The sequence below is a fragment of the Heterodontus francisci genome, chromosome 5 (genome assembly GCF_036365525.1).
Source record: "Heterodontus francisci isolate sHetFra1 chromosome 5, sHetFra1.hap1, whole genome shotgun sequence".
NCBI classification, from domain to species: domain Eukaryota; kingdom Metazoa; phylum Chordata; class Chondrichthyes; order Heterodontiformes; family Heterodontidae; genus Heterodontus; species Heterodontus francisci.
Genome location: NC_090375.1, coordinates 177,364,781 through 177,392,224, shown reverse-complemented (window position 1 = coordinate 177,392,224; position 27,444 = coordinate 177,364,781). Strand labels below are relative to the sequence as shown.

General features: G+C 44.0%; 1 protein-coding gene across 3 annotated transcripts in view; it reads left to right on the top strand.

Annotated features, from left to right (window-relative positions):
- tmem65 (transmembrane protein 65) overlaps positions 1-27,444 on the top strand; it is a 102,983-nt gene that overhangs the window by 68,963 nt on the left and 6,576 nt on the right. For all 3 annotated transcript variants that reach the window (XM_068032404.1, XM_068032407.1, XM_068032406.1), the window contains 2 exons: positions 14,877-14,919; positions 18,674-18,779. In XM_068032404.1, coding sequence (XP_067888505.1) covers positions 14,877-14,919; positions 18,674-18,779 — 149 coding nt within the window. The remainder of the gene's footprint in view (positions 1-14,876; positions 14,920-18,673; positions 18,780-27,444) is intronic.

The window sequence follows — 27,444 nt, the reverse complement described above, 5'->3', positions numbered from 1 at the left end:
TGTAAGGCTGCGGTGCTAACCACTGCGCCACTGTGCCGCCCAGTGTTGCCAGCGCTGATTGGCTGGCAGCTCTTAGAGATGGTACCTCCTGCCTCAGAGGCACTGAAGGCCCGATCTCTCCCAATTAAGGGCCTGGGCCATGCAAAATCGCTGCATGGCTTCCGTGCCCATTGGAGGCAGGCTCACCCACAAGGTAAAATTCCAGCTAGAGTCTCAAACACTGGTTCTTCAAGAAGTGAACCTCCAACTGCCCATCAGAAAAAAAATATCTGGTTGAGGTAGAATGCTTTCATGGGTGTTGCAAGAACAGTGGGCAAGTGAAGTGATGGGTGAAGGCATTAAGGTCTTCTGAAATGCTCAACTTTTGTCGCTCAAGTCTCTAATTGGCAACTTTGCAATTGCTTCAGTGCCATTTGGTATTCAGAGGAATTCTTCAGGCCAGCATATACCCCTCAAACTCACCATCAAAACTGATTAATAATTTGTCTCATTGCTGTTTATGTGTCTTTGCTTTGTTCAGATTGGTTGATGGGTAACAATCAACATTAAAAAGCAATTCATTGGCTGTGAAGTGCTTTAGGATATCCTGAAGTGCAAACAATTATATATAATTGTACTTCTCTCTTTTTTTCCCCCCTCTCTATTCTCTCCTTGTGTTCAGCATCACAGGAAGTAGTGCATTTAACTTGCTAACAGTCTTGACCTTTTTATTAACCTGCCGCTGTAAAGCAGCAGTGATGATGTAGTATTTGGGTTTGTAACATTTCAGATGAAGAACTGACTAAAAAAAGTGATGGATGAAGTGGGAACAAGATACAAGTTATCAAAATTAATGAAAGGACTCAAAGTCATGACGTTGAACAGAATGCCATGTCAAAAAGTATTTAAGAAAACAGAAGTGTAAATTATGGGCTAATTTGTTGATTTGTAATTTAGGCAGTCATCAAGTGTAGTTAGTCGTGACTGGTAGCATTTAGGTAGGAAATAGATAGGTTCCTGACTGCTCAGAACAGGACATGGTTGTGTGGTAGGAAAGCAATGAAGAATGATTCGGTTTCTGAAGTATGAGGCGGGCAGGCTCTTTTGTCATTATTTTGTGTTCTGTAAGCAGTTCACAAAAGACCTAACTTCCAAACAAATAATTGCACGTCTGCTGTGTTTTCATTACCTATTAATGGTTGCTATTTCAACTCGCTCAAGACTTTGCTGCTATTGTCCGCCAAACTATACAAGAAAATGCTGCACCATTTTGCTGGGGCCTCAGGCAGTCAGCTGGGGCTTTCTAGTTACACTTTGCCTGAAGTTTCTGGCTGTAGATGTGCATGTCCGTGTCCTTAGAAAATGTGCGTCTGTCTGCTCGTATTTGTCAAGAAATCAATTTTCTCCTCTGTCGTGGGTCGAGCATTTCCTGATATCCACAAGGAGTAATGCTTCACCATCTAATCCAGCTTTCAAAATAACTCACACAACATATAACTAAATCATGGCATGAAAAATAAATGGTTTTGTACTATTTACCTTCAGGTTTAGTGAAGTCAAACTCTTGCAACTCTATGCTCGTCAGCTATTTCTAGTAAGGAGAAAGTAGTTTTTGAGAAACACATTAATTTAGTACGGTTAGTGGTGCTACTGTTGGCAAAACATCATTAGTGCGGTTCTGTGCATGCTTGCTCTTTGCCTTGATATGAGGCATGCAGTTGTGTTTATACAGGCTAATGAGGTGGCTGAAATTGCAGATTGAAATGTAAGCCAACGGATCTGCTGGTTTACCTTTTGCCTTTTTACAAGTAATGCTTTGATTTCTGACTGTGGTTTGAAGAGCTGCTAAAAACACTGAGCAGGTAGTATGACCTGATCTGGATTATATACGTTTTACAATCACAGAAGCATTGTATTTGTTGAAATGCAAAACCCAGACATTTATATAATTTTGCTATAGATAAGATTTTAAGGAGTTGTGTTTTTTAATGATTTGCTATGATCAGGTGAGGAAGGCCTGAAAGGCTCCCCTCTTGTCCCTTCCTTGTTTGACCGCAACAGGGTTTATTTCTTTTAAACAGTGAATGTGCTTACCAATTCAGTGAGTGCTTAACCCTTTTAGGTGCTATGATCATAAAAGAACCAATCGGACAGGTTTTCTTGAGTATAAACAAGAAAGAGTTTAGTTTGTTATACTTAATATCACAACCCGATCTAAGTTTTTTTTAATTCATTCATGGGATGTGGGCGCTACTGGCCAGGCCAGCATTTATTGCCCATCCCTAATTGCCCTTGAGAAGGTGGTGGTGAGCTGCAGTCCATGTGAGGTAGGTACACCCACAGTGCTGTTAGGAAGGGAGTTCCAGGATTTTGACCCAGCGACAGTGAAGGAACGGTGATATAGTTCCAAGTCAGGATGGTGTGTGACTTGGAGGGAAACTTGCAGGTGATGATGTTCCCATGCATCTGCTGCCCTTGTCCTTCTAGTTGGTAGAGGTCGCGAGTTTGGAAGGTGCTGTCTAAGGAGCCTTGGTGCATTGCTGCAGTGCATCTTGTAGATGGTACACACTGCTGCCACTGTGCGTCGGTGGTGGAGGGAGTGAATGTTTGTAGATGGGGTACCGATCAAGCGGGCTGCTTTGTCCTGGATGCTATCAAGCTTCTTGAGTGTTGTTGGAACTGCATCCTTCTAGGCAAGTGGAGAGTATTCCATCACACTCCTGACTTGTGCCTTGTAGATGGTGGACAGGCTTTGGGGAGTCAGGAGGTGAGTTACTTGCCGCAGGATTCCTAGCCTCTGACATGCTCTTATAGCCACGGTATTTATATGGCTACTCCTGTTCAGTTTCTGGTCAATGGTAGCCCCTAGGATGTTGATAGTGGGAGATTCAGCAATGGTAATGCCATTGAATGTCAAGGGGAGATGGTTAGATTCTCTCTTGTTGGAGATGGTCATTGCCTGGCACTTGTGTGGCGTGAATGTTACTTGCCACTTATCAGCCCAAACCTGGATATTGTCCAAGTCTTGCTGCATTTCTACACGGACTGATTCAGTATTTGAGGAGTCGTGAATGGTGCTGAACATTGTGCAATCATCAGCGAACATCCCCACTTCTGACCTTATGATTGAAGGAAGGTCATTGATGAAGCAGCTGAAGATGTTTGGACCTAGGACACTACCCTGAGGAACTCCTGCAGTGATGTCCTGGAGCTCAGATGATTGACCTCCAACAACCACAACCATCTTCCTTTGCGCTAGGTATGACTCCAACCAGCAGAGAGTTTTCCCCCTGATTCCCATTGACTCCAGTTTTGCTAGGGCTCCTTGATGCCATACTCGGTCAAATGCTGCCTTGATGTCAAGGGAAGTCACTCTCACCACTTGAGTTCAGCTCTTTTGTTCATGTTTGAACCAAGGCTGTAATGAGGTCAGGAGCTGAGTGGCCATGGCGGAACCCAAACTGAGCGTCGCTGAGCAGGTTATTGCTAAGCAAGTGCTGCTCGATGGCACTGTTGATGACTCCTTCCATCACTTTACTGATGGGGCGGTAATTGGCCGGGTTGGACTTATCCTGCTTTTTGCGTACAGGACATACCTGGGCAATTTTCCACATTGCCGGGTAGATGCCAGTGTTGTAGCTGTACTGGAACAGCTTGGCTAGGGGTGCGGCAATTTCTGCGGCACAGGTCTTCAGTACTATTGCTGGAATATTGTCAGGATCCATAGCATTTGCAGTATCCAGTGTCTTCAGTCGTTTCTTGATATCACTGGGAGTGAATCGAATTGGCTGAAGTCTGGCATCTGTAATGCTGGGGACTTCAGGAGGGGGCCGAGATGGATCTTCAACTCGGCACTTCTGGCTCAAGATTGTTGCAAATGCTTCTGCCTTATCTTTCACACTGATGTGCTGGGCTCCCCCATCATTGAGGATGGGGATATTTGTAGAGCCACCTCCTCCAGTTAGTTGTTTAATTGTCCACTGCCATTCACAGCTGGATGTGGCAGGACTGCAGAGCTTCGATCTGATACGTTGGTTATGGAATCGCTTAGCTCTGTGTATTGCATGCTGCTTATGCAGTTTGGCATGCAAGTAGTCCTGGGTTGTAGCTTCACCAGGTTGACACCTCATTTTGAGGTATGCCTAGTGCTGCTCCTGGCATGCCCTCCTGCACTCTTCATTGAACCAGGGTTGGTCTCCTGGCTTGATGGTAATGGTAGAGTGGGGGATATGCCAGGCCATGAGGTTGTAGGTTGTGTTTGAGTACAATTCTGCTGCTGCTGATGGCCCACAGTGCCTCATGGATGCCCAGTTTTGCATTGCTAGATCAGTTCGAAATCTATCCCATTTAACACCGATAGTGCCACACAACACGATGGACGGTATCCTCAATGTGAAGGTCTCCACAAGGACTGTGCGGTGGTCACTCCTACCAATACAGTCATGGACAGAAGTATCTGCGCCAGGCAGATTGGTGAGGACAAGGTCAAGTATGTTTTTCCCTCGTGTTTGTTCCTCCACCACCTGCCGCAGACCCAGTCTAGCAGTTATGTCCTTTAGTACTCGGCCAGCTCGGTCCGCAGTCGTGCTACTGAGCCACTCTTGGTGATGGACATTGAAGTCCCCCACCCAGAGTACATTTTGTGCCCTTGCCACCCTCAGTGCTTCCTCCAAGTGGTGTTCAACATGGAGGAGTACTAACTCATCAGTTGAGGGAGGGCGGTAGGTGGTAATCAGTAGGAGGTTACCTTGCCCATGTTTGACCTGATGCCATGAGACTTCATGGGGTCCGGAGTTGATGTTGAGGACTCCCAGGGCAACTCCCTCCCTACTGTAGACCACTGTCCCGCCACCTCTGCTGGATCTGTCCTGCCGGTGGGACAGGACATACCCAGGGATAGTGATTGCAGTGTCTGGGACATTGTCTGTAAGGTATGATTCCGTGAGTATGACTAAGTCAGGCTGTTGCTTGACTAGTCTGTGGGACAGCTCTCCCAACTTTGGCACAAGCCCCCAGATGTTAGTAAGGAGGACTTTGCAGGGTCGACAGGGCTGGGTTTGCCGTTGTCGTTTCCGGTGCCTAGGTCGATGCCGGGTGGTCCGTCCGGTTTCATTCCATAAAAATTCATTCATAAAAATAATAAACTACGCTCCAACGTTTTCTGTCTCTCTCACACTCTCTCTCACACACACACACACATACACATACAAACGAGAATCTCACACACGCACAAATAGGTTACATAATGAGGAAGAATAGATTGGTTGGATTAGAGTCCAGAACTAATAAAAGAATATGCAGTCTGTGGAGTCTGATAATTCAGTTGTTTTCCGGCTGAACTTGTGGTCCTGAAGTTTCTGATTAGTAGAAGTGACCGCCTGGTTCAGGATTTTCTTGGAGACAGTGATTGCTTGCAGGCAATGATCGACTTGGATGTTTTGCAACCCGCAGACAGGGTTCAAACATACAGCGTTGTCTGGAGAGAGAGAGAGAGAGATATACACACGGACAGACAGACAAATTACTTGGGTCTGGCGCTTGTTAAAACTCAGAAACTTGTCTGATGTATCCAAATGAAACTCCAAGTTTTCACACAGATGGAGAGACTGTCACATGATTGGCCCAGTGTATTCTCTTTTGCACTTTAATGAGATCCAAGTCTAAGAATTCCAATCTCTCTTCGGTCTTATTATTTCAATGTCTACCCCTTGATGTTCGTCTCCACTAGTGTTAATTTTCCAAGATGGCTTTGAATGTCTTGCTAATGAAGGCAATACCAAGTAGTTCATTCAAACATTGCTCTGGACGAGGGCTGTTCAGACATGTGTCTCTATCTCAATACCTTGGAACGTGAAGTATTTCAGTTCAAATTGAAGTGGCCATCTTAGCTACTTTCTTTTTAAAAGTTGAATTTAGGTTTCCAACCAATGAATAAAAAATCATCATTCAGCATAGCATGTTCATGAGAGAATATATTTGTAATTGTTGTTAAATTTTAACAATGGTGGAGCTTGTTTGAATAGCATACCTCTAAATCTTTACACCAAAAAAAATTGCATTTGCAATGAAAGATCTCTGGAGCAGAGGTTTTCATGTTACGAAATAACCACAGCTTGTTGTGCCCGATAGTGTTCTTCCACTCGAGCAAACATCTGGAATAGATTGTTAAATCAATAGAACCTGAATTTGATATATTTTTGATTTGCACTTGAGGTTTGCTATCCTCTGAGCTGCCGTTCGATATATATTGAAACTGTATGGAAAAAGTAGTTTAATTTTTTTATTTGCGACGTCCTACCCACTTTTTACTTGTGCTACATTAGTTTTAATGTTTGCCTGGTTTTTCAATGAATTTTGGGTGGATTCACATTGAGTATCTCACTTTGCAGCTTCTGTTCATCCATTGAACTGGAAGTTTTAAAATTAATAACTTAAATAATGTGCTCAGGGCCAACCATTGCCAGCAAAATAACCCACTTGTATATTATCTTTATTTGGCTTATCTCATGTAGGCCACTAGTCCACAGTAAACTGGGCAAGTCTGTTAATGGGTAAAATGACCGAAGATCAGTGAGAGGTGTTCAAACAAGAATTTAGTATGATACAGAACCAGTTTATACCCCTAAAGGGCAAGATCTTACTTGCCAAAAAAAAGTCAGGAGAACTAGAGGTGAAAGGCAACATAAAACTAGAAGAAAAAGCATAACAAATGTGCATTAAAAACACAGATTTTGGCAATTGGGAAAGATACAGATAACAACAAAGGGTGACAAAAATAGTAACAGCTACAAAAAAGGGAGTACGAAATTAAACTTGCAAGGGAAATCAAAATCAACACAAAACATTTTTACAATTATGAGGAAAAGGAGGATGGCCTGAAGCCCCTTGAAAACTGGTAACTGTGATACTGTCAATGAAAATAAGGAAATGGTGAACATGTTTATTTTCTTTCTCATTTACAGTAGAGGAAGAGGCCAGCATGTCAGAAATACCAAGGAAACTAATATTGAATCGGGCACAGGGACTCACCAAAATTAATGTAAATAAAGTAACAGTAACGAAAAAAATAATGGCACTAAAGATCGAAAAAAAAAAACCCAGGAGAAGATGGTTTCCATTCCAGGAATTTAAAGGAAGTAAATAAGAACATTAGATTGGAAAATTTTATATGTCATTTCTCTATTTAAGAAAGGTGAGAGAGCAAAACTAGACCAGTTAGTTTAACTTCTGTTGTCAGGAAATTAGTAGAGTTTATAATAAAGGATAGGGTGAACAAACGCCTTGAAAAATTTCAGCTGATCCGAGAGTGCCAGCATGGATTTGTAAAAGATAGGTCATGACTGATAAAGCAGATTAAATTTTTTGAAGAGGTGACTAGTGAACAGGGGAATCTCTATGGATGTCATTTATATTGACTTCCAGAAGACATTTGATAAATTCCCTCAGAAGAGACTATAAGCTAATGTTGAAGCACATGGAATTGAAGGCAACTTATTGGCTAGTTTAGGAAATTGACTTAGTGGCAGAATACAGAGAGTAGGGATAATCGGTAGGTACTCGAATTGGCAGGATGTGACTAGTGGTGTCCAGCAAGAATCTGTATTGAGGCCTCAACTATTCACCGTATTTCTTAACAACTTGGGAGATGGGATAGAAAGCCACTTATCCAAATTTGCTGATGACATAAAGATAGGTGGCATTGTATTCGTGTAGATGGAAGCATAAAGTTACAAAGAGAAATTGATAGATTAAGTGGGCAAACCTATGGCAAATGGATTTCAATGTAGGCAAATGTGAGGTCATCCACTTTGGACCTAAAAACATAGAATAGGGCCCTTTCTAAATGGTGAAAAGCTCGAAACGGTGGAGGTCCAAAGATTCTTTGCGGTCCAGGTACACAGATCATTAGAATGTCATGAACAGGTACAGAAAATAATATTTAAAAAAGGCAAATAGAATACTGGTGTTTAAATGCAGAGAAATAGAATATAAGGGGGTAGAAGTCATCCTTCAGTTATACAAAGCCCTGATTAGACCACACCTGGAGTACTGTGAGAAGCTCTGGGCATCACACCTTAGGGAGGATAGATTGGCCATGGAGGGAGCGTGGCATAGGTTTACCAGAATGATACCTGTACCTCCAAGTGTTAAATTATGAGTAGAGATGACAAAAAGTAGGGTTATATTGCCTGAAATTTAGAAGGTTAAGGGGTGATTTGATCAAAGGGTAGATAGAGAGAAACTATTTCCACTGGTTTGGGAGCCTAGGACTGCAGGGCATAATATAAAAGTTAGAATCAGACTTTTCAGGAGTGAAATTAGGAATCACTTCTTTACGCAAAGAATGGTAGAAGTTTGGAACTCTCTTCTGCAAACGGCAACCAATATGAGATCAGTTGTTAATTTTAAATCTTAGATTGATCGATTTTTGTTAAGGACAATGGGGAAAAAGCGGGCGTATGGTGTTATGTCATAGATCAGCCATGATCTCATTGAAATGAACAAAAGAGGTTCAAAAGACTAAATGGCCAACTCCTGCTTCTATGTTCCTATCCCCTTTACCGGCTGCTGCTCTCTCAGTGCCACTCCACTCACCAAGTTTCTCTCTCTCTCTCCCCTCCCTCCACATGAGTCCCAACCCCCAGTCTCCATCCCTCTCTCTCCCACCCAAGCCCCATTACCTCAACCCCCAATCCTCTGTCTCCCTTGCTTCCCCAGCTCGTATCCCAATCCCTCAACCCTAGTCAACAGTCTCACCTCCCAGCCCCAATCCAACAATCCTCCCTCTCTTTAACCCCCACTCCCACACCTCAGACTCCATAATCCCAATTTCCTTCCCCCGCAACCCTCTCCACTGACTCTCTCATCCTGTTCCATTCCCTTGACCTCACCACACAAGTTCCCGACCACATTCTTCCCTTCCAAGCCCAAGTCCCCTAATCCGTAATCCCTGCTCACTCTCTTCCAACCCAGCCTGACCATGCCTTCTTCCCACCCCACCAACCCCCGGACTCCTGGCTGTTTGTCCATCAGCTGGTCCTGTTTCTAGGTGCCCCTAAGTGATAGATGGCTTCCTGAGATTGTAAACAGTTAAGGGGTTAGGGCAAAGCACCTCAGAGAATCTGCTTACAAAATGACAATGAAGTTACGTAGATTGGCCTCAGCCACAAAAGATACCGTGAGCAAGGCATATCACTGATAGGCTGTCCATTCTGACTATGTATAACCTTTTGAGGTTAGTTAATTAGTTCCTGCTGAGTGACATATAAGACAATCCATTTCTTCCACTGCTGTCCGTTCTGGGCAAGATGTTTGACTCCAATCTGAGTATCATTTTACATTAACATCCAGCAGATTACGGTTCACCACAGTTGATGTTTAAATTTGTTTAGTCTGGAACAGACTCGTCTCTGGGTGGTTTCCATTATGAAAGGCATTTTTGCATGGAGAGGTTATGACCCTGGCTCACAACCCCATACCAGAAGGACTGGTGGACTACCTTTCGTCTGGGTGGCCCTACCAGATGTTCTTCTCCATTCAACACAGCTCTCAGGGTCTTAGGAGCACACAGGTCTCCCCACCATGTCAAGGAGCAGTCCCTAGGGAAAGAACATCTGAGGCCTCTGTAACGAATCCTTGCCATTTTACAGCATACAATTGGCAAGGTCATAGGGCAGAGTAGAGCTCATTAGCTGCAGGTATATCTGTGCCAGATTGATGATTTGGGGTGGGGGGGGGATGGGGAGCGAAAGGGAAGAAGGTGAGTGATTGGAGCTGGGAGAATTAGATATGAGAATGCAGGGCTCCTGCATTTGGTGATACTGTAGCTCTGAAAATATTTCCAAGAGTTATATAGTTGCACTTGTTATATAATCCTGCTGCAATAACTGGAACCTAGTATGTGTACATGCTAGCATTTTGGGACAAAAACAAGAAATGCTGGAATCACTCAGTAGGTCTGGCAGCATCTGTGGAAAGAGAAGCAGAGTTAACGTTTCGGGTCAGTGACCCTTCTTCGGAACACCATTTTGGGAGCCTGGTCATTGCGCTAGCATTGGCTGCCACAAATAAATGCAGCAAGGTTCCATTGCTCCTTGGTTTGCTTCCAGTTCCAATGACTTGGACAGCAGCCTCTTGCATATTGTAGGCTGGAACTTGTCTTGTGTGGGGAAAGAATGCATGGCAAGGGGAAGGAGGGGAGTTTTTTTATTTTTCGTTCATGGGATGTGGGCGTCGCTGGCCAGGCCAGCATTTATTGCCCATCCACATTGCCCTTGAGAAGGTGGTGGTGAGCTGCCTTGAACCGCTGCAGTCTTTGACGTGTAGGCACACCCACAGTGCTGTTAGGAAGGGGGTTCCAGGATTTTGACCCAGTGACAGTGAAGGAATGGTGATATAGTTCCAAGTCAGGATGGTCTGTGGCTTGGAGGGGAACTTTCAGGTGGTGGCGTTCCCATGCATCTGCTGCCCTTGTTCTCCTAGGTGGTAGAGGTCGCAGGTTTGGAAGATGCTGTCAAAGGAGCCTTGCTGAGTTGCTGCAGTGCATCTTGTGAAGGTAGTGAATATTGAAGGTGGTGGATGGGGTGCCAATCAAGTGGGCTGCTTTATCCAGGATGGTGTTGAGCTTCTTGAGTGTTGTTGGAGCTGCACCCATCCAGTCAAGTGGAGAGTATTCCATCACACTCCTGATTTGTTCCTTGTAGATGGTGGACAGGCATTGGGGAGTCAGGAGGTGAGCTACTTGCCACAGGATTCCTAGTCTCTGACCTGCTCTTGTAGCCACGGTATTTATGTGGCTGGTACAGTTAAGTTTCTGGTCAATGGTAACCCCCAGGATGTTGATGGTGGGGGATTCAGCGAAGGTAATGCCATTGAATGTCAAGGGAAGATGGTTAGATTCTCTCTTGTTGGAGATGGTCATTGCCTGATATTTGTGTGGTGTGAATGTTACTTGCCACTTAGCGGCCCAAGCTTGGATGTTGTCCAGGTGTTGCTGCATTTGGACACAGCTGTTTCAGTATCTGAGGAGTCACAAATGGTGCTGAACATCGTACAATCATCAGCAAACATCCCCACCAGTGACTTTATGATGGAGGGAAGGTCATTGATGAAGCAGCTGAAGATGGTTGGGCCTAGGACACTACCCTGAGGAACTCCTGCAGTGATGTCCTGGGACTGAGATGACGGACCTCCAACAACTGCCGTCATCTTCCTTTTTGCTAGATATGACTCCAGCCAGCAGAGAATTTCCTCCCTGATTCCCATTGCCTCCAGTTTTGCAAGGGCTCCTTGATGTCACATTCAGTCAAATGCTGCCTTGATGTTGTTACGACCAGCTGAGGAAGGGGTCTCCGGCTCCCCTCTCGCCCCTTTCCTTGTTTGGCCATAACAGGGTTTAACTTTTTAAAAACACAGTGTGTTTAGCTTCACCTCAGTGAATCCTTGCTCACTGCCTTCGGATAGTAATTGTAAATGAACCAATCAGAAGGCTTTCTCAGGTTTATACAAATTGATTAACCTTAACACTCTAACTCAGTTAAAGTTATTAACAATACACAACACAACCACACTAGCATGCATACATGATAAACACACAAATAGATACAGAGGAGGAGAAAGAATTAAAGGGTGAGGGTTTGGAGTAGTAGATGGAATTCAGTTACTGGTTTTAGTTTTGCTGTAAAATCTTTGATTGAAGTTAAGTCTTGCAGTTCTCGTTGGGGCCCAGTGCACACTTTCAAACTTGTTTCGCTGGTACCAGAAGGCTGCAGGGGTCTTCTGTCTTGAGGCTTAAGTTGCTTCCATGGGTCTCTGGAATGTTGCGTGAGAGAGATCCCTTGCTTCTCTTTGGTCTTCAAAATTGCTGTCTGTCCCAAACCGCTCTGTGAGGCACCATTCAATCAATTCCCAAGTTGGCCAGCAGGTTAGTCATGTGACCAGCTCATTGTTTCAAACAGCATTGTCTGCGAGGATTGTTGATTCTTCAAAGCTTACTAGACACACTCAGTGGGGGTGGTGGAATGCTGGCTCTTACACAGACAATGACTCTCAATGTCTTCCGATCATCACTGTTGACAAAATCCATCTGGCTAATTGAATCAGGGAGCACTCTCATTGTCTCTCTATGCAACTGTCTTTCAGAATGTAAATGTGAAGCCATGTTTTCAGCCATTCAGCTCTGTGGCCTTTTTAAACAAGTTATGTTCAATGTCCAGTAAAAGTTCAAATAGGGTTCCATATGACAAAATGAATATGTTTCCATTTGACAGATGTGGTTTCCGTCACAATGTCAAGTGCTGTCACTCTTGCCTCACCTCTGGAGCTCTGCTCTTTTGTCCATGTTTGGACCAAGGCTGTAATGGGGTCAGTGATTGGTAAAGAGGATTGGTTGCCAACAGCGTGAAGGAGCTGTAGATGGCAACAAGAGCAGTGGATGGTAATATAGGGAAAGTAGATGGGAACTGGGTGGGAAGAAAGAGGAAGATGTTAGGATGGAGCTTTGGGGTGGGGAAGGAAGAAGAGTTTCAATATGAGCGAGAGGATGGCAGTGAGAGGGTACCGACCTGAACTGGGGAAGCAAAGAGTGCAGCTTGAGGGAGATAAAAGAGTACCAGGTTAAATAAATCAGAGGGGAAGAAGTGTACTAGGTTGAGTTGATAAAGGAGCAGAAGAAGAGTGTCCAAATGAATTTGGAGGTTTAGTGAGCAGAATGTTTCTGCATTGTCTCTGTGAACTGGTGATCGAGGGGCTTTGAATACCTTTGTGTCCTAAGGTGGTGGGGGTTTGAATGCAAGAATGCCTGACTGTTCATAATTTTTGGATAATGGAAAATCTATTAATTGTCAAGTCTAAAAGTGCTTAATATTAACCAGAATACATAGGTTTTAATATAAAAAATCAATATTATTCTGAAGGAGCCTACCCTGAAAATACTTCATTAAAATAAGCACTATTGATTTGGTGCCTTCTTTATTTAGATTGTTCTCTTTGGACTTTAATGGACGTGATTTTTCCTTCTAATACAAGTGAAAGAATGGCTTGTATACTTACTGCTCAAGGTACAAAGTCCATGTAACCACTGGTTTTCAGGCACGAGAGCCATTCTTGGATAGCAGCTTTTATTATCTTGAAGCTGCCAGCCAAGTTCTGCTCAATTCCAAAATTGATATATATGAGTATGTACAGAACATTTTAATGTTATGATAAAGGCCCACCCCATCTCCTTGGCTTGAATTGCGTTGAATTCATAAATTGGTGAACTTGAACCAAGTCTTTTTTGGTAAATGATTCTAAGCTCCCCCAGTGATTTAGTGTCAGGAAAACGCTACATGCCCAATGGGACATATTAATTTAATTGGTTGGAAATTTACTTTAGACTTTTAATGGGAAAAATCCGACAAGTTAACTTTTAAAAAAACTAGCAGCCAAGATGGCCACTGCAATTTACATTTGAAACACCAGGATATTGGACTGGAGACAAAGAATCTAACAAGAAGCCCAGCCAGAACAATGCTTTTGCTAACTGAGTAGATTAGCTGGATGATCCTCATTAGCGAACCATTCAAAGTCATCCTGAGGCATTCGTAAGTGGAGACGTCCCTCCAGAGGTGCACACTGCCAACCCCATCTATGAGGAGTTTTGGGTTTTAGACTTTGGACCTCATTAAAAACAAAGGGGATTGATAAAACCGTGACTGCTTGCTCATCTCTGAAGAAACTGGAAGTTTTGTCACACAGACAGCAGACAGGCAGTAATTGAGTATATAGCAATGAAGGAGGCAGCTGCTCCCCTGTGTCTCTCTCTCTCCCCAGAAAATATCAAGGAAAGAACCAGTCGCAACTGGGAGCCCTCCAAGCCTACAGACCATTACAGCCAGCAACCAGAGGAAGAGAATCAACTACCAATTCTGCCTTCAGGAAAACTCTGAGCCAAGCAAGCCAACCAAAGTGCGCTTTGACTTGCGAAGACTTCAAGACTACAGCTTCAGCTGAGGACTAATGGATTTACAGACTGTATTTAAGTTCCATTTATTCTGGACTTTAATCCAACCACCAAATCACTTCCCTCTGTAATCTATTTGTGTGTATGTGATTCCCATGTGATTTTTCTAAAATTTGTTCATGGGATATGGGCGTCGCTGACAAGGTCAGCATTTATTGACAGTCTCTAATTGTACTTGAGAGGGTGGTGGTGAGCTGCCATCTCATGTGCGTGAATGGGTAGCGAATTTTTAAATCATGTTAGAGTGTTAAGTATAACAAACTTACCTCTTTCTTGTTTAAACTCAAGAAAACCTGTCCGATTGGTTCTTTTGCAATCACATTAGAGGAAAAAGGGTAAAAAAAAACTCAGTGAGGTGGTAAGCACAACTACTCTTTTAAAAAGGAATAAACCCTGTTGTGGTCAAACAAGAGGAAGGGCGAAAGGGGAGCATGAGACCCCCTCCTCACCTGGCAATAACAGTTAGTAAGGCCATTAAAGAAAGTCCTAGGTTCATTCTGCAGTTTGTGCAGATTTAACTAATCACAGCTAGGCAGCGGTAAGAATCCTACAATTGGTCTCAGCATGTTGGTACTAGTGAGATGAGAAATCAACCAGAATTTCTGTTGTAATTGGTTTCCAGTGACCCCTGCTGCAAAGAGTGTGCATATATTTGATTGTCAGGAAGAAAATGGCTCAGCTATGTTGGTCCCCATTGTGTCTTAGCCTACTCACATATCGAGAATGCCCACTCCAAGATATATGGGATTAACTTATCTTCAGAGTTGTGCCTTCAGCAGAGGACAAGTTAGCATAGAAATAAAGCTGGACAATCTAATTATTTCAAAGAGCAGACCCAATTTGTTGAAATTTTGTGTTATTATTTAAACTGATTCTTTTTGCTTTTTCAAAATAGCGGCAGCACTTGGCAACCTTGTGTCCGATGTTGCTGGCCTGGGGTAAGTATATCTTAAGTACTTGTATATAAACATGAGGACTGTTCATTGAGTATTTTTCGTATTTCTAACATTTCCCCAATTTCCTACCAGTGTGATGAGGTTCCTTGACAGCACTGCATATAGCTTGAGGATATTTTTCTTAATATGCAGTATGAAATTAATGTTGCTGTTGAGCTATATATAATTTTAACAAGTGGTTGTACTATGGCCATCGTTTCATTATATTGGGGTGTCTTAACTTCACTGTAAAGCAGCCATTCTATTTAGATTTTGGGTCATTTCATTTTTTGATTAAGGCATCTATATTTTTTGCTATACCGGTCATGTAATTTTTTGGCTTGGAGAATTGATGGATACACAAGAAATGGATGAGCGCACTAGGTATAGCTAAGGCAACGGGCCCCGACAGCATCCCGGGAGTAGTGCTGAAGACTTGTGCTCCAGAACGAGCTGCAACTCTAGCCAAAGCGTTCCAGTACAACTACAACACTGGCATCTACCCAACAATGTGGAAAGTTGCCCAGGTATGTCTTGTCCACAAAAATCAGGACAAATTTGATATGGTCGATTACCGTCCCATCAGTTTTCTTTCAATTATCAGCAAAGTGATGGAAGGTGTTGTTGACAGTGCTATCAAGTGGCACTTACTCACCAATCATCTGCTCACTGATGCTCAGTATGAGTTCTATCAGGACCACTCGACTGAAGTCCTTATTACAGCCTTGGTACAGACATGGACAAAAGAGCTGAATTCAAGGTGAGGTGAGAGTGACTGCCCTTGACATCAAGGAAACATTTTACTGAGTATGGCATCAAGGAGCCCAAGTAAAACTGAAACCAATGGGAATCTGGAAAATCTCCACTTGTTGGAGTCATGGTCCAGCAGGGCTATGGACTAAATGCTGGAAAGTGTGATTAGAATAGGTGGATTGTTTTTCGGCCGGCACAGACACGTTGGGCCAAGTGGCCTGTTTCTGTGCCTTAAGCTTTCTATGATACCCAGCACAAAGGAAGATGGTTGTGATTGTTGGAAGCCTATCATCCCAGCCCCATGACATTGCTGCAAGAGTTCCTCAGGGTAGTGTCCTAGGCCCAACCATCTTCAACTGCTTCATCAATGGCATTCTCACCATCATACGATCTGAAGTGGGGACATTTGCTGATGATTGCACAATGCTCAGTTCTGTTCCTGACTCCTCAGATATTGAAGCAGTCCATGCCAGTATGCAGCAAGATCTGGACAACATTCAGGCTTGGGCTGCTAAGCGGCAAGTAACATTTGCGTCACACAAGTGCCAGGCAATGACCATCTCTAACAAGAGAGAATCTAACCATCTCCCTTTGACATTCGTTGGTATTACCATCGCTGAAATCCACATCATCAACATCCTGGGGTTTTACCATTGACCAGAAACTTAACTGACCAGCCACATAAACACTGTGGTTACAACAGCAGGTAACAGGCTTGTAATTCTGCAACGAGTAACTCACCTCCTGACTCCCCAGAGCTTTTCCCCCATCTACAAGTCAAGATTGTGATGGAATACTCTCCACTTGTCTGGATGAGTGCAGCTCCAACCCAAGAAGTTCAACACCATCCAAGACAAAGCAATTCGCTTGATTGACACACTATCCACCACTTTAAACATTCACTCCCTGTGGCTGAAGTGTGTTCTATCTACAAGATGCACTGCAGCAACTTGCCAAGCCTTCTTTGACAGCAGCTTCCAAACCCATGGCCTCTACTGCCTTGAAGTACAAGGGCAGAAGGCACATGGGAACACCACCATCTGCAGGTTCCCCTCCAAGTCACACATCATCCTGACTTGGAAATATGTCACCATTCCTTCTTCGTTGCTAGGTCCAAATCCTGGAACTTTCTATTCAACAGCATTGTGGGTGTACCTACACCACAGGGACTGCAGCGGTTTAAAAGGCAGTTCACCACTTCTCAATTAGGGATGCGGGCAGAGCTCTACTCTCAACCAATAAAACTTTGAAGTTTTGAAATTGTAAATAAGAACATTAGCTTTTCTCAAACCATTTGGAGAAAAAAACTTTCTGCAGCAGTTTCGTAGAAGTGCCTAGGCATTCCAAAGGAGCATCTGAGCACTTGTTAAGCCATAGCAATGATGGCACTGTAATCCATCTGGTGTTGAGTCTGAAAGGAGTGAGACAGCTTGCTTTGTGAGGTTTTACACCAGTGTTCTAAACTCAGAGTATGTCCCAACTCGGGAATTGTGCAGCCACTTGAGCATCAATGGTGAGTGGTGACCTGCACATTAACGCAACATCTAACTGTGGCCTAAGACTCCACACTGACTGGAAGCAGGCCTTCAGTGCAGGATAAATGTGAGTGCACTGATTTCTCTTTCCTCTGGGGTTGGTGTACTCTGGCACAGCCAGGTGTCCCTCTAATCAACTGGCTAGGAATATGCTACCTTTTATGGAAGGAAGTGTTTATTGAATGTCAATATGAGTAAGGATGTAGATTTGAACTCTGACCCTCTGATTCATATTGGGGCTCCATGTAGGTGTTAGTTACTGTAGTCCATGTAGTTACTCCACCACTACGCCCATCAGTTTTAGTTTCTCTTTGACATTGGACAGATTGCTTGGAATATTGGATATTTTAGGGGTTGATTTGTACCATGACCTTTGGATTGAGTTGAGACTGTAGGGAAATTTGGTATATTTACCAACTAAATTTTAATCTGCATATTACCTATATTTTTGTCTTGCTGTTTTAAGTTTAAAACATAGTTTCATTACTTGCCTATTAGTAAAAACAATTGTGAACTATTGAAGAGTGGTGCAGTATATTGGAGCTTTAGTGTGAAGGGTCACATCAGTTTTTTCAGCCCCTCATATTAATTCCTCATCTTCTGCTGTCGGAAGCATGTCCTTTCCTGTGTGGTTGCATACACCCTTGTGTCTAATTTAGAACCTGTTAGCAGAGGCCTGTGAGCTGGTTGTCTGTTAGATTCCCCAAGCGTATATGTGACCTTGGTGAAGGGAACAAAATGGGCAGGGCACGGAAGAAATCTGTGACATATCCACTGATCTACGTGCTGATTAGACGCTTCAGGAATCACTTATAAAAACAAAAGCTTGCCTCTACTGTTGCCTTCGTATATATGTGTGTGTACTTTTTAATAAAATCTTCAATTTTCTATAAAATTAATGTCTTCCCTTCTGGCTTTTGATTTTCAAACAGGAATATTTTCACTTTGCAACCCTATTTGCCAACAATTTTGTGGCTTGCAAAAATACTATAATCAGTGCATGAATGGAAGGCTCGGTTCCGAACTGCATTGACGCCTACAAGTACATCTGATTCATGCCAGTTGATGCAAGCAGTGTGGGATTGACCTTCAGTTATACTAGAAAAATGCATTTTTGTTGTATTAATTCAACATACAGTCTGTTTCAAAGCCTCTCCCAATCAGCTTGGTTGGAGTGATCACTTTGCATTGTCCCAGACGTGTTTGGCCTCTCCTATCTTTGGATGTCACCCTGCACTGTAGTACTGCCATTTTAAACGCTTGCTTCAGACAAATCCATCCTGCTGTTGGAAGCATAATTATCCCTGTGAGATGTTGTATGTGTACGTATGCTTAATTTACAACACACTGGCAGAAGCCTGGGAGCTGGCAGCCTGTTCCGTTCTTTTCTCAAGAGTATATATGACCATTATGAATTAGTGTTTGGCAAATCTCATGAAAATTAATTTTATTTTTAACAATGGTTTCAGACTTGCAGGGTATGTGGAGGCTCTTGCATCAAGACTGGGTCTGCCAAGTCCTGATCTAAACCCGAAACAAGCTGATATGTGGCAAACTCGACTTAGCTCGCAGCTGGTGAGTGTTCAGGTTTTTAGGTACTCCTTTCCTATCTCCCCCTCCTCTATCTCTTCCTTGTTTCCTGATTGCAAAAACCTCAGTGGCCTACCTTTTAAGTTAGGAAATATTACATACCGAGCCATGCAAACCCTTGTTCACTTACATCAGTTTGAAAGGAAAAGCAGGCAGGTGTTGGACTCCTTGTTGCAGCTTGCACAAAGGGATTTGGTTAAACTGGTTTCCTTGAATAGCAGGTGGGCAGACTATATTGAAATAAGTTGCATTTTAATAAATGATATTGCCTTTGGAGCTAGTGTTCATTAAATAAGGAAAGTATATTTTCCCAATTGTACCCTGTTAACCATCTACTGTGTAAGTGGAGCGACTCCTTTTTAATTGGAAGGAGAAAAACACAATTATATAATTTAACTATCATATTCAGATTTAAGCTATCTTGTCAGATGTTTATATTATTTTCCTCCACGGGGCAAGAATGACAGACTTCAAGTGTTCGACCATGAGGTGGTAGGATCTGGGAGCACTGTGACATTTCATTTTTGTCTGGGCACAAAAGTTAGCTGAGAGAGATCAGTAGGAAACAGGAGTAGGCCATTCAATCCCTCAAGCCTATTCCTCATTTAGTTGGATCATGGCTGTTCTGTTTCTCAACTCCATCTACCCACCTTCATTCTGTAACCCTCAATTTTGAATATTTTAGTTGACCCAGCCTCCACAGCTTTTTTGGTGGAGAGAGCTCCGGATTTCCACTACCCTTTGTGTGAAGAAGTGCTTCCAGACCTCACCCCTGAACATCCTACCTCTAATTTTAAGGTTATGCGTTCTTGATCTGGACTCTTGCAAATCATCTCCATTTACTCGAGCAAATCTTTCATCATCTGAAACACCCCAATTAGATCAGCCTTTAAACTTATACTCGCAAGAGAATACAAGCTTAGTCTACGCATCTTGTCCTCGTAATTTAACTCTTTTACCTCTGATATTATTCTGGTCGATCTGGACTGCATCCACTCTAAGGTCATTTTATCCTTCCTGAGGTGCAGTGCCCAGAATTGAATGAATCTTTGTGCATATGTGCTTGTTCACAAAGGTCAGTTGATCCTCAGCCAGATTGGTTTGTCTAGACTGATTCAGGCCATGATTAATACAAGAGAATGTATCCAAGCATGGTGATTTTCATGAGTGCCAGTGGGTACATCATGTTGTCCAGGGAAATATTGGGCTGGATTTTACCTTAGGTGGATGGGAATATAAGAGCAGGATGGTTGGAATCTGGAATACGCTGCCTGAAGGGGCGGTAGAGGCAGGAACCCTCACAGCATTTAAGAAGTATTTAGATGAGCACTTGAAAAGCCATAGCATACAAGGCTACGGGCCAAGTGCTGGAAAATTGGATTAGAATAGTTAGGTGTTTGATGGCCGACACGGACACAATGGGCCGAAGGGCCTGTTTCTGTGCTGTATAACTCTATGGCTCGATGGAATTCACCACCAACGGAAAGGTCGGTGGCGAACCCGCTTCTACCTAGCCTGGGGATTCGTCCCACATTTTACAATTGTCCCGAGGCGGGACTTCCACCCGCTTGAGGGAGGAGGTCCCACCTCAGTGAGCTGCCAGCCAATCAGCGGGCCGGCAGCTCTTAGCCCCAGCAGCACCACCGGGAGCGGTGGCTACTGCTGGGACTGCAGCCCAGCCGACAACATGGAGCCAGGAGGGCAGGTAAGTTGGGCATGTCTCACAAGGGGGATTGGTTGTGCCCTGATGAGGTCGTTTGGGGTGCGGGGGGTTGGGTGGTGTCTTGGGTCCCAGGAGTGGGTTGGGAGGTGGGAGCGGCTCTCAATCGGGCATCCTGTGCCCGACTGCCATGCACCCCCCCCCGACACTCGGAAAAGCCTGCAGCTATCGCTGGGCACGCCTGCTTGCCTTGGGTAAAATAGTCATGCTCACGGAATCACACCTTACAGACAATGTCCCAGACACTGCCATCACTATCCCCGGATATGTCCTGTCCCACCAGCAGGACAGACCCAGCAGAGGTGGCGGCACCGTGGTATACAGTAGGGAGGGAGTTTCCCTGGGAGTCCTCAACATCGACTCCGGACCCCATGAAGTCTCATGGCATCAGGTCAAACATGGGCTAGGAAACCTCCTGCTGATTACCACCTACCGCCCTTCCTCAGCTAATGAGTCAGTACTCCTCCATGTTGAACACCCCTTGGAGCAAGCACTGAGGGTGGCAAGGGCGCAGAATGTACTCTGGGTGGGAGCATCAATGTCTATCACCAAGAGTGGCTCGGTAGCACCACTATTGACCAAGCTGGCTGAGTCCTAAAGGACATAGCTGCTAGACTAGGTCTGCGGCAGGTGTGAGGGAACCAACAAGAGGGAAAAACATACTTGACCTCGTCCTCACCAATCTGCCTGCCGCAAATGCATCTGTCCATGACAGTATTGGTAGGAGTGACCACCGCACAGTCCTTGTGGATACGAAGTCCCGCCTTCACATTGAGGATACGGTCCATCGTGTTGTGTGGCAAATGGGATAGATTTCGAACTGATCTAGCAATGTAAAATGTCATCCATGAGGCGCTGTGGGCCATCAGCAGCAGCAGAATTAGACTCAACCACAATCTGTGACCTCATGGCCCAGCAGGTCCCCCACTCTACCATTACCATCAAGCCAGGAGACCAACCCTGGTTCAATGAAGAGTGCAGGAGGGCATGCTAATGGGAGCACCATTTATACCTCAAAATGAGGTGTCAACCTGGTGAAGTTACAACAGAGGACTACTTGTGTGCCAAACTGCGTAAGCAGCATGTGATAGACAGAGCTAAGCGATCCTACAACCAACGGATCAGATCTAAGCTCTGCAGTCCTGCCACGTCCAGCCGTTAAACAACTAACTGGAGGAGGTGGCTCCACAAATATCCCCATCCTCAATGATGGGAGAGCCCAGCACATCAGTGCGAAAGATAAAGCTGTGAGATTTGCAACAATCTTCAGCCAGAAGTGCCGAGTTGATGATCCATCTCGGCCTCCTCCTGAAGTCCCCAGCATCACAGATGCTAGACTTCAGCCAATTCGATTCACTCAGCGTGATATAAAGAATGACTGAAGGCACTGGATACTGCAAAGGTTATGCGCCCTGACAACATTCCAGCAATAATACTGAAGACCTGTGCTCCAGAACTTGCCGCGCCCCTAGCCAAGCTGTTCCAGTACAGCTACAACACTGGCATCTATCCGGCAATGTGGAAAATTGCCCAGGTATATCCTGTATACAAAAAGCAGGACAAGTCCAACCCGGCCAATTACCGCCCCATCAGTCTACTCTCAATCATCAGTAAAGTGATGGAAGGTGTTATCAAAAGTGCCATCAAGTGGCACTTGCTTAGCAATAACCTACTAGGTGATGCTCAGTTTGGGTTCCGCCAGGGCCACTCAGCTCCTGACCTCATTACAGCCTCAGTTCAAACATGGACAAAAGAGCTGAACTCAAGTGGTGAGGTGAGAGTGACTGCCCTTGACATCAAGGCCACATTTAACCAGGTATGGCATCAAGGAGCCCTAGCAAAACTGAAGTCAGTGGGAAGTAGGGGGAAAACTCTCCGCTGGTTGGAGTCATACCTAGCGCAAACGAAGATGGCTGTGGTTGTTGGAGGTCAATCATCTGAGCTCCAGGACATCACTGCAGGAGTTCCTCAGGGTAGTGTTCTAGGCCCAACCATCTTCAGCTGCTTCATCAATGATCTTCCTTCAATCATAAGGTCAGAAGTGGGGATGTTCACTGATAATTGCACAATGTTCAGCACCATTTGTGACTCCTCAGATACTGAAGCAGTCTGTGTAGAAATACAAAAAGATCTGGACAGTATCCAGGCTTGGGCTGATAAGTGGCAAGTAACATTCGCACCACACAAGTGCCAGGCAATGACCATCTCCAACAAGAGAGAATCTAACTATCTTCCCTTGACTTCAATGGCATTACCATCGCTGAATCCCCCACTATCAACATCCTAGGGGTTACCATTGACCAGAAACTGAACTGGAGCATCCATATAAATACCGTGGCTACAAGAGCAGGCTAGGAATCCTGCGGCGAGTAACTCATCTCCTGACTCCCCAAAGCCTGTCCACCATCTAAAAGACACAAGTCAGGAGTGTGATGGTATACTCTCCACTTGCCTGGATGGGTGCAGCTCCAACAACACTCAAGAAGCTCGACACCATTCAGGACAAAGCAGCCCACTTGATTGACACCCCATCCACAAACATTCACTCCCTCCACCACCGACGCACAGTGGCAGCAGTGTGTACCATCTACAAGATGCACTGCAGCAACGCACCAAGGCTTCTTAGACAGCACCTTCCAAACCCACAACCTCTACCAACTAGAAGGACAAGGGCAGCAGATGCATGGGAACGCCACCACCTGCAAGTTCCCCTCCAAGTCACACACCGTCCTGACTCAGAACTATATCGCCGTTCCTTCACTGTCACTGGATCAAAATTCTGGAACTCCCTTCTTAACAGCACTGTGGGTGTACCTACCTCACATCGACTACAGCGGTTCAAGAAGGCAGCTCACCACCACCTTCTCAAGGGCAATTAGGGATGGGCAATAAATGCTGGCCTAGCCAGCGATGCCACATCCCATGAATGAATAAATAAAAGTGGAAGAGATGGAATAAAAAAAAGAGATGGGGCAGTTATTGAGTGAATGTGACAATCCTTGATGAAGGGAGAAAACAAAACCAAATCCATTTTGAGGTGCTTCAACTTCCCTCTTCTACTACAGGAGGCCTCTGTCTTTCTGAACCAGGAAGGGGAAAAGATATAGGCCAGAGTGCCCCTTTTTGACTGCTGTCTTGCTACATCTGGACTATGTCTGTTGGAAAACTGGATAACTAATGAGGACAGGGTCATACTTGCTAATGCTGCGCCACACCATCAAATATACTGTAAGGAATCATTTTCTAAGCTCGACCGTGCCTCAGTACGATTCAGAGCAGTGAGGGAAATAATTAGAGAAATGCACTTACGCTTACAAAGAGATTCAGCAACCAACTAAAACACCAAAAATAAATCTTGGGCAGCAGTTTAAATTCACATCACACATGTACCTTTCTTTATGTACTGGTTTACATCATTTGGACTCCTGCACTTTTTGAAATAAAAACAAAGTGCTGGAAATACTCAGCAGGTCAGGCAGCGTCTGTGGAGAGAGAAGCAGAGTTAACGTCTCCAGTCTGTGACATTACACCAGAACGCACTTTCTGCCCTTTTTCAGTACCCCCTGTACTGATGGTATAGCTTCCACAAATGGTCTGATTGCTTTTGTAACATTAAAACTGCAGCACATTGCATGGCAGTGCTGAACTTGACTGAAGTTCAGATGACGACTGGAATGCTCTTCATTCTGCTGCAAGGATGTGTTGGCAGAATATTGAGATTTTACCAACAAAGTCGAGCAGTTCTTCTTGTACAGTCCCTGTTTGTGGATTGGCTGACACCGAGCTGTGTCAGTAATTTCAAAATATATTTGGATTAAAACCTTCAGAGTAGCCTTTTCTTTCAATTTCAAAGAACATGAAGACTAGTGTGCCAATCTTAAACTTGTTTTTCATATTCTTGCTTTCAGACAGAGCTGTACATTATTCTGCCATTAACACTCTGGACAAATGCTTTGTCTTATACTACAGCTGTTACTACTCCCTTTGCCTTTTATTCCAAGACATCTTTGTCATTTAATCTCCTCTGCCCTAATCACACACCTTCACCTTTGTTCTTCTTCTCCCCCCCACCCCCCTTTCACTTGCTCAAAGCCTGTTACATTTCTAACCTTTGCCAGTTCTGATGAAAGGTCACAGACCTGAAACATTAACTCTCTTTCTCTTTCCAGACCTGCTGAGTATTTCCAGCACTTACTGTTTATCTTTCAGATTTCCAGCATATACAGTATTTTGCTTTTATTAACTCAAGTTAGTGTATGTGTTCTTGAATCATTTAGAGTCAGGGTCACGAACTACAATAATTAATCTTTCAGTTTATTTTAAAAAGTCCGGTTACCAGGATATTCTTTATTCAATCTTTTTCTTGTTGCTTTGAAAGATAATATTCTACAGGATTTTTTTTTTGTCTTACCTAACGATTGTAAATTGATCAGGTTACATATAGCTGCCTAGGTTCTAAGCTCTGGAATTCCCTCCCTAAACCTGTTTGCATTGCTACACATTTCTACTCCTTTAAGTCACTCCTTACCTTCTACTCTTGCCCTAATGAATTTTTATGTGGCTCAGTATAAACTTTTGTCCAATAACACTCCTGTTAAAGATGCTATATGAATGCAAGGTGTTTATGTACCTCAGCAGTAAGGCTTTCCATTTCTGTCTCTCTCCTTGCAGCATATTTGAGGTTGCCTACTTAGGGTCAAATTATGTTTTGTTCTGTGCTCATGTTCTATAGGAATTCAATTTAAGATTGACTAAACTTGCACTCAGGAGAGTTGTCCTGCTGGATGCTGTAAAATGTTAAGTGGCTCTTCTCCCAGTTTCATCAGCACTTCATTGAAGCCAAGATTCAGAGGTTAAGGGATGATTAATTGCCTCACACAGTCACCTTTAACGATTATCATCTGACAAATTACCCTGACAAAGCCTGAACAAGCTCTAAAGCAAAATGTTACTATGTCACTCATTTTTAATCTCCTTGAATGAATAAATTATTGGCTTAAAAATAATCAAATATTTACATAATTGGCAAAAAATAATTTTGTTTGAATATTTTAATATCTTCTCCATGTACTGGTTTTGGAGTAATTCAGTGTGCCATTGGGAGGCACAGCACCAGAAGGGAACAGTAGCAGGGAGTCTTATTAAATCAGAGGAGTTATTCATGTGGATTTAAATTATAATGGATCAGGGTCTGCATACTGTGAGGTATGAGTGGCATTGAAGACTTGGTACTCAGCCTTAGGACCCCAGTTATACATAACAGTACACAGGTATATGGGGACTATTGGGATCTATGACTGGCGACTGAGGGGTATTGGTTAGGGTCTGAGGTATAATTGGAATCAATGCTTGGGGACTGTGAGGTATAACCGGAGATGGGAGCTGGGTACTGAGAGGTATGATTGGGAATAGTAGCTGGATATTGTGCGGAATAATCGTGACATGGGTCGGTAGTGTTGTTTGGGAGATAGAAGATTGTCATTGTTGGCTGTCCCTTGAGTCAAGGACAATATCTATTCAGAGTCCCGAGTTTGTGCATGGGATGTCATGTGACTGAGAAGACCGATTTTCGACCCGCAGATAGATCTTGGGCACATGGGGCAGGACATCCAGCGAGGTAGTGGGATCTGGAGTGCAAGATTTACTTCCTTTTCTTTCCTTCTCTGCTGTTGCCCTGACTCATCATTTAAGTTGTTGGGACTGAAAGTGTGATGCAGCTTGGTGGACAAGTTGTCGCCATTCTGAGCAGTTGGTAGCAAGTTCCTCCCAGTCATTCAGGTCAGTGCAGCCATGGTACAAGGAAAGCTTCAGAGTGTCTTTGAAGAATTTTCTTTATCCTCCTCTGAAAGTTGGCCATTTGAGAGCTGTGAAACCAGGACCTAGTGGGAGAGACAATTTTTAGCCATGCAGATACAGTGGCAGGTCATCGGAGTTAATTTTGCAAGAGTTTCGACTGAATGCTCTGGATCTGGTTTCAAGAAGGACACCAGCTTTTGTTCGGCTGTCCTCCCGTTGAATCCCGTTGCTGATAGAATTTCTCTTATGTGTCACTGATACACAGTCCAGGTCTTGCTGCTATACAAGAGTGCGGTGCTCGGTACACTAAGACTTTTGTTGATTTGCAGAGGTCTTTGTTGTCAAACGCTCACTGCTGTAATTTGTAGAAGGCTGAACTGGAGCAGCTGTTGAATCTCCTCATGAATGGTCTCCTTGTGAATGTAAATCTCCAAAAAAAGATAGAAGGTAGAGTAGGGATAAAGGAAATGTTCTCCGATTTGCAGGATATGGCAAATGGTGTTCCCCAGAGTTGTGTACTGGGGCCTCATCTATTCACCATATAGATCTTTGGAATTCTCTACCTCAGAGAGCTGTGGATGCTCAGTCGTTGAGTATATTCAAGACAGAGATCAATAGATTTTTGGATGCTAAAGAAATTAATGGATATGGGGACAGTGTGAGAGGTGGAGTTGAGGTAGAAGATCAGCCATGTTCGTATTGAATAATTGAACAGGCTCAAAGGGCTGTTCCAGCAGTGGCTAGGTCCAGGTCTAGGTGCACTGCCAATACTACTGAGCCGCCAGCCCTCTGATTAGGACAGGACTCCAATGCCAGGCAGTTAACTGCCCAAGCGATGTTAAATTGTGTTGGTTGGAGGGGGTGGGGGGGGGGGGGGGCTCTAAAGGGCTGAGACAGGGTTCCCTCGCCTTTTTGGCCAGGCATCGGGACCCCCGCTGGCTCCACTAAATTTAATCTGAAATAACCTACAGGGCTGGAAAATGGAATAAAGCTGGATAGTTGTTTTGCAGCTGGCACAGATATGATTGGCTGAATGATTTCCTTCTGCAATATAAATTTTATATGCTTTTATTAAAGGATTTAATCGGGTACTAGGGCAATTAGGGATGGGCAGTAAACGCTGGTCTAGCCAGT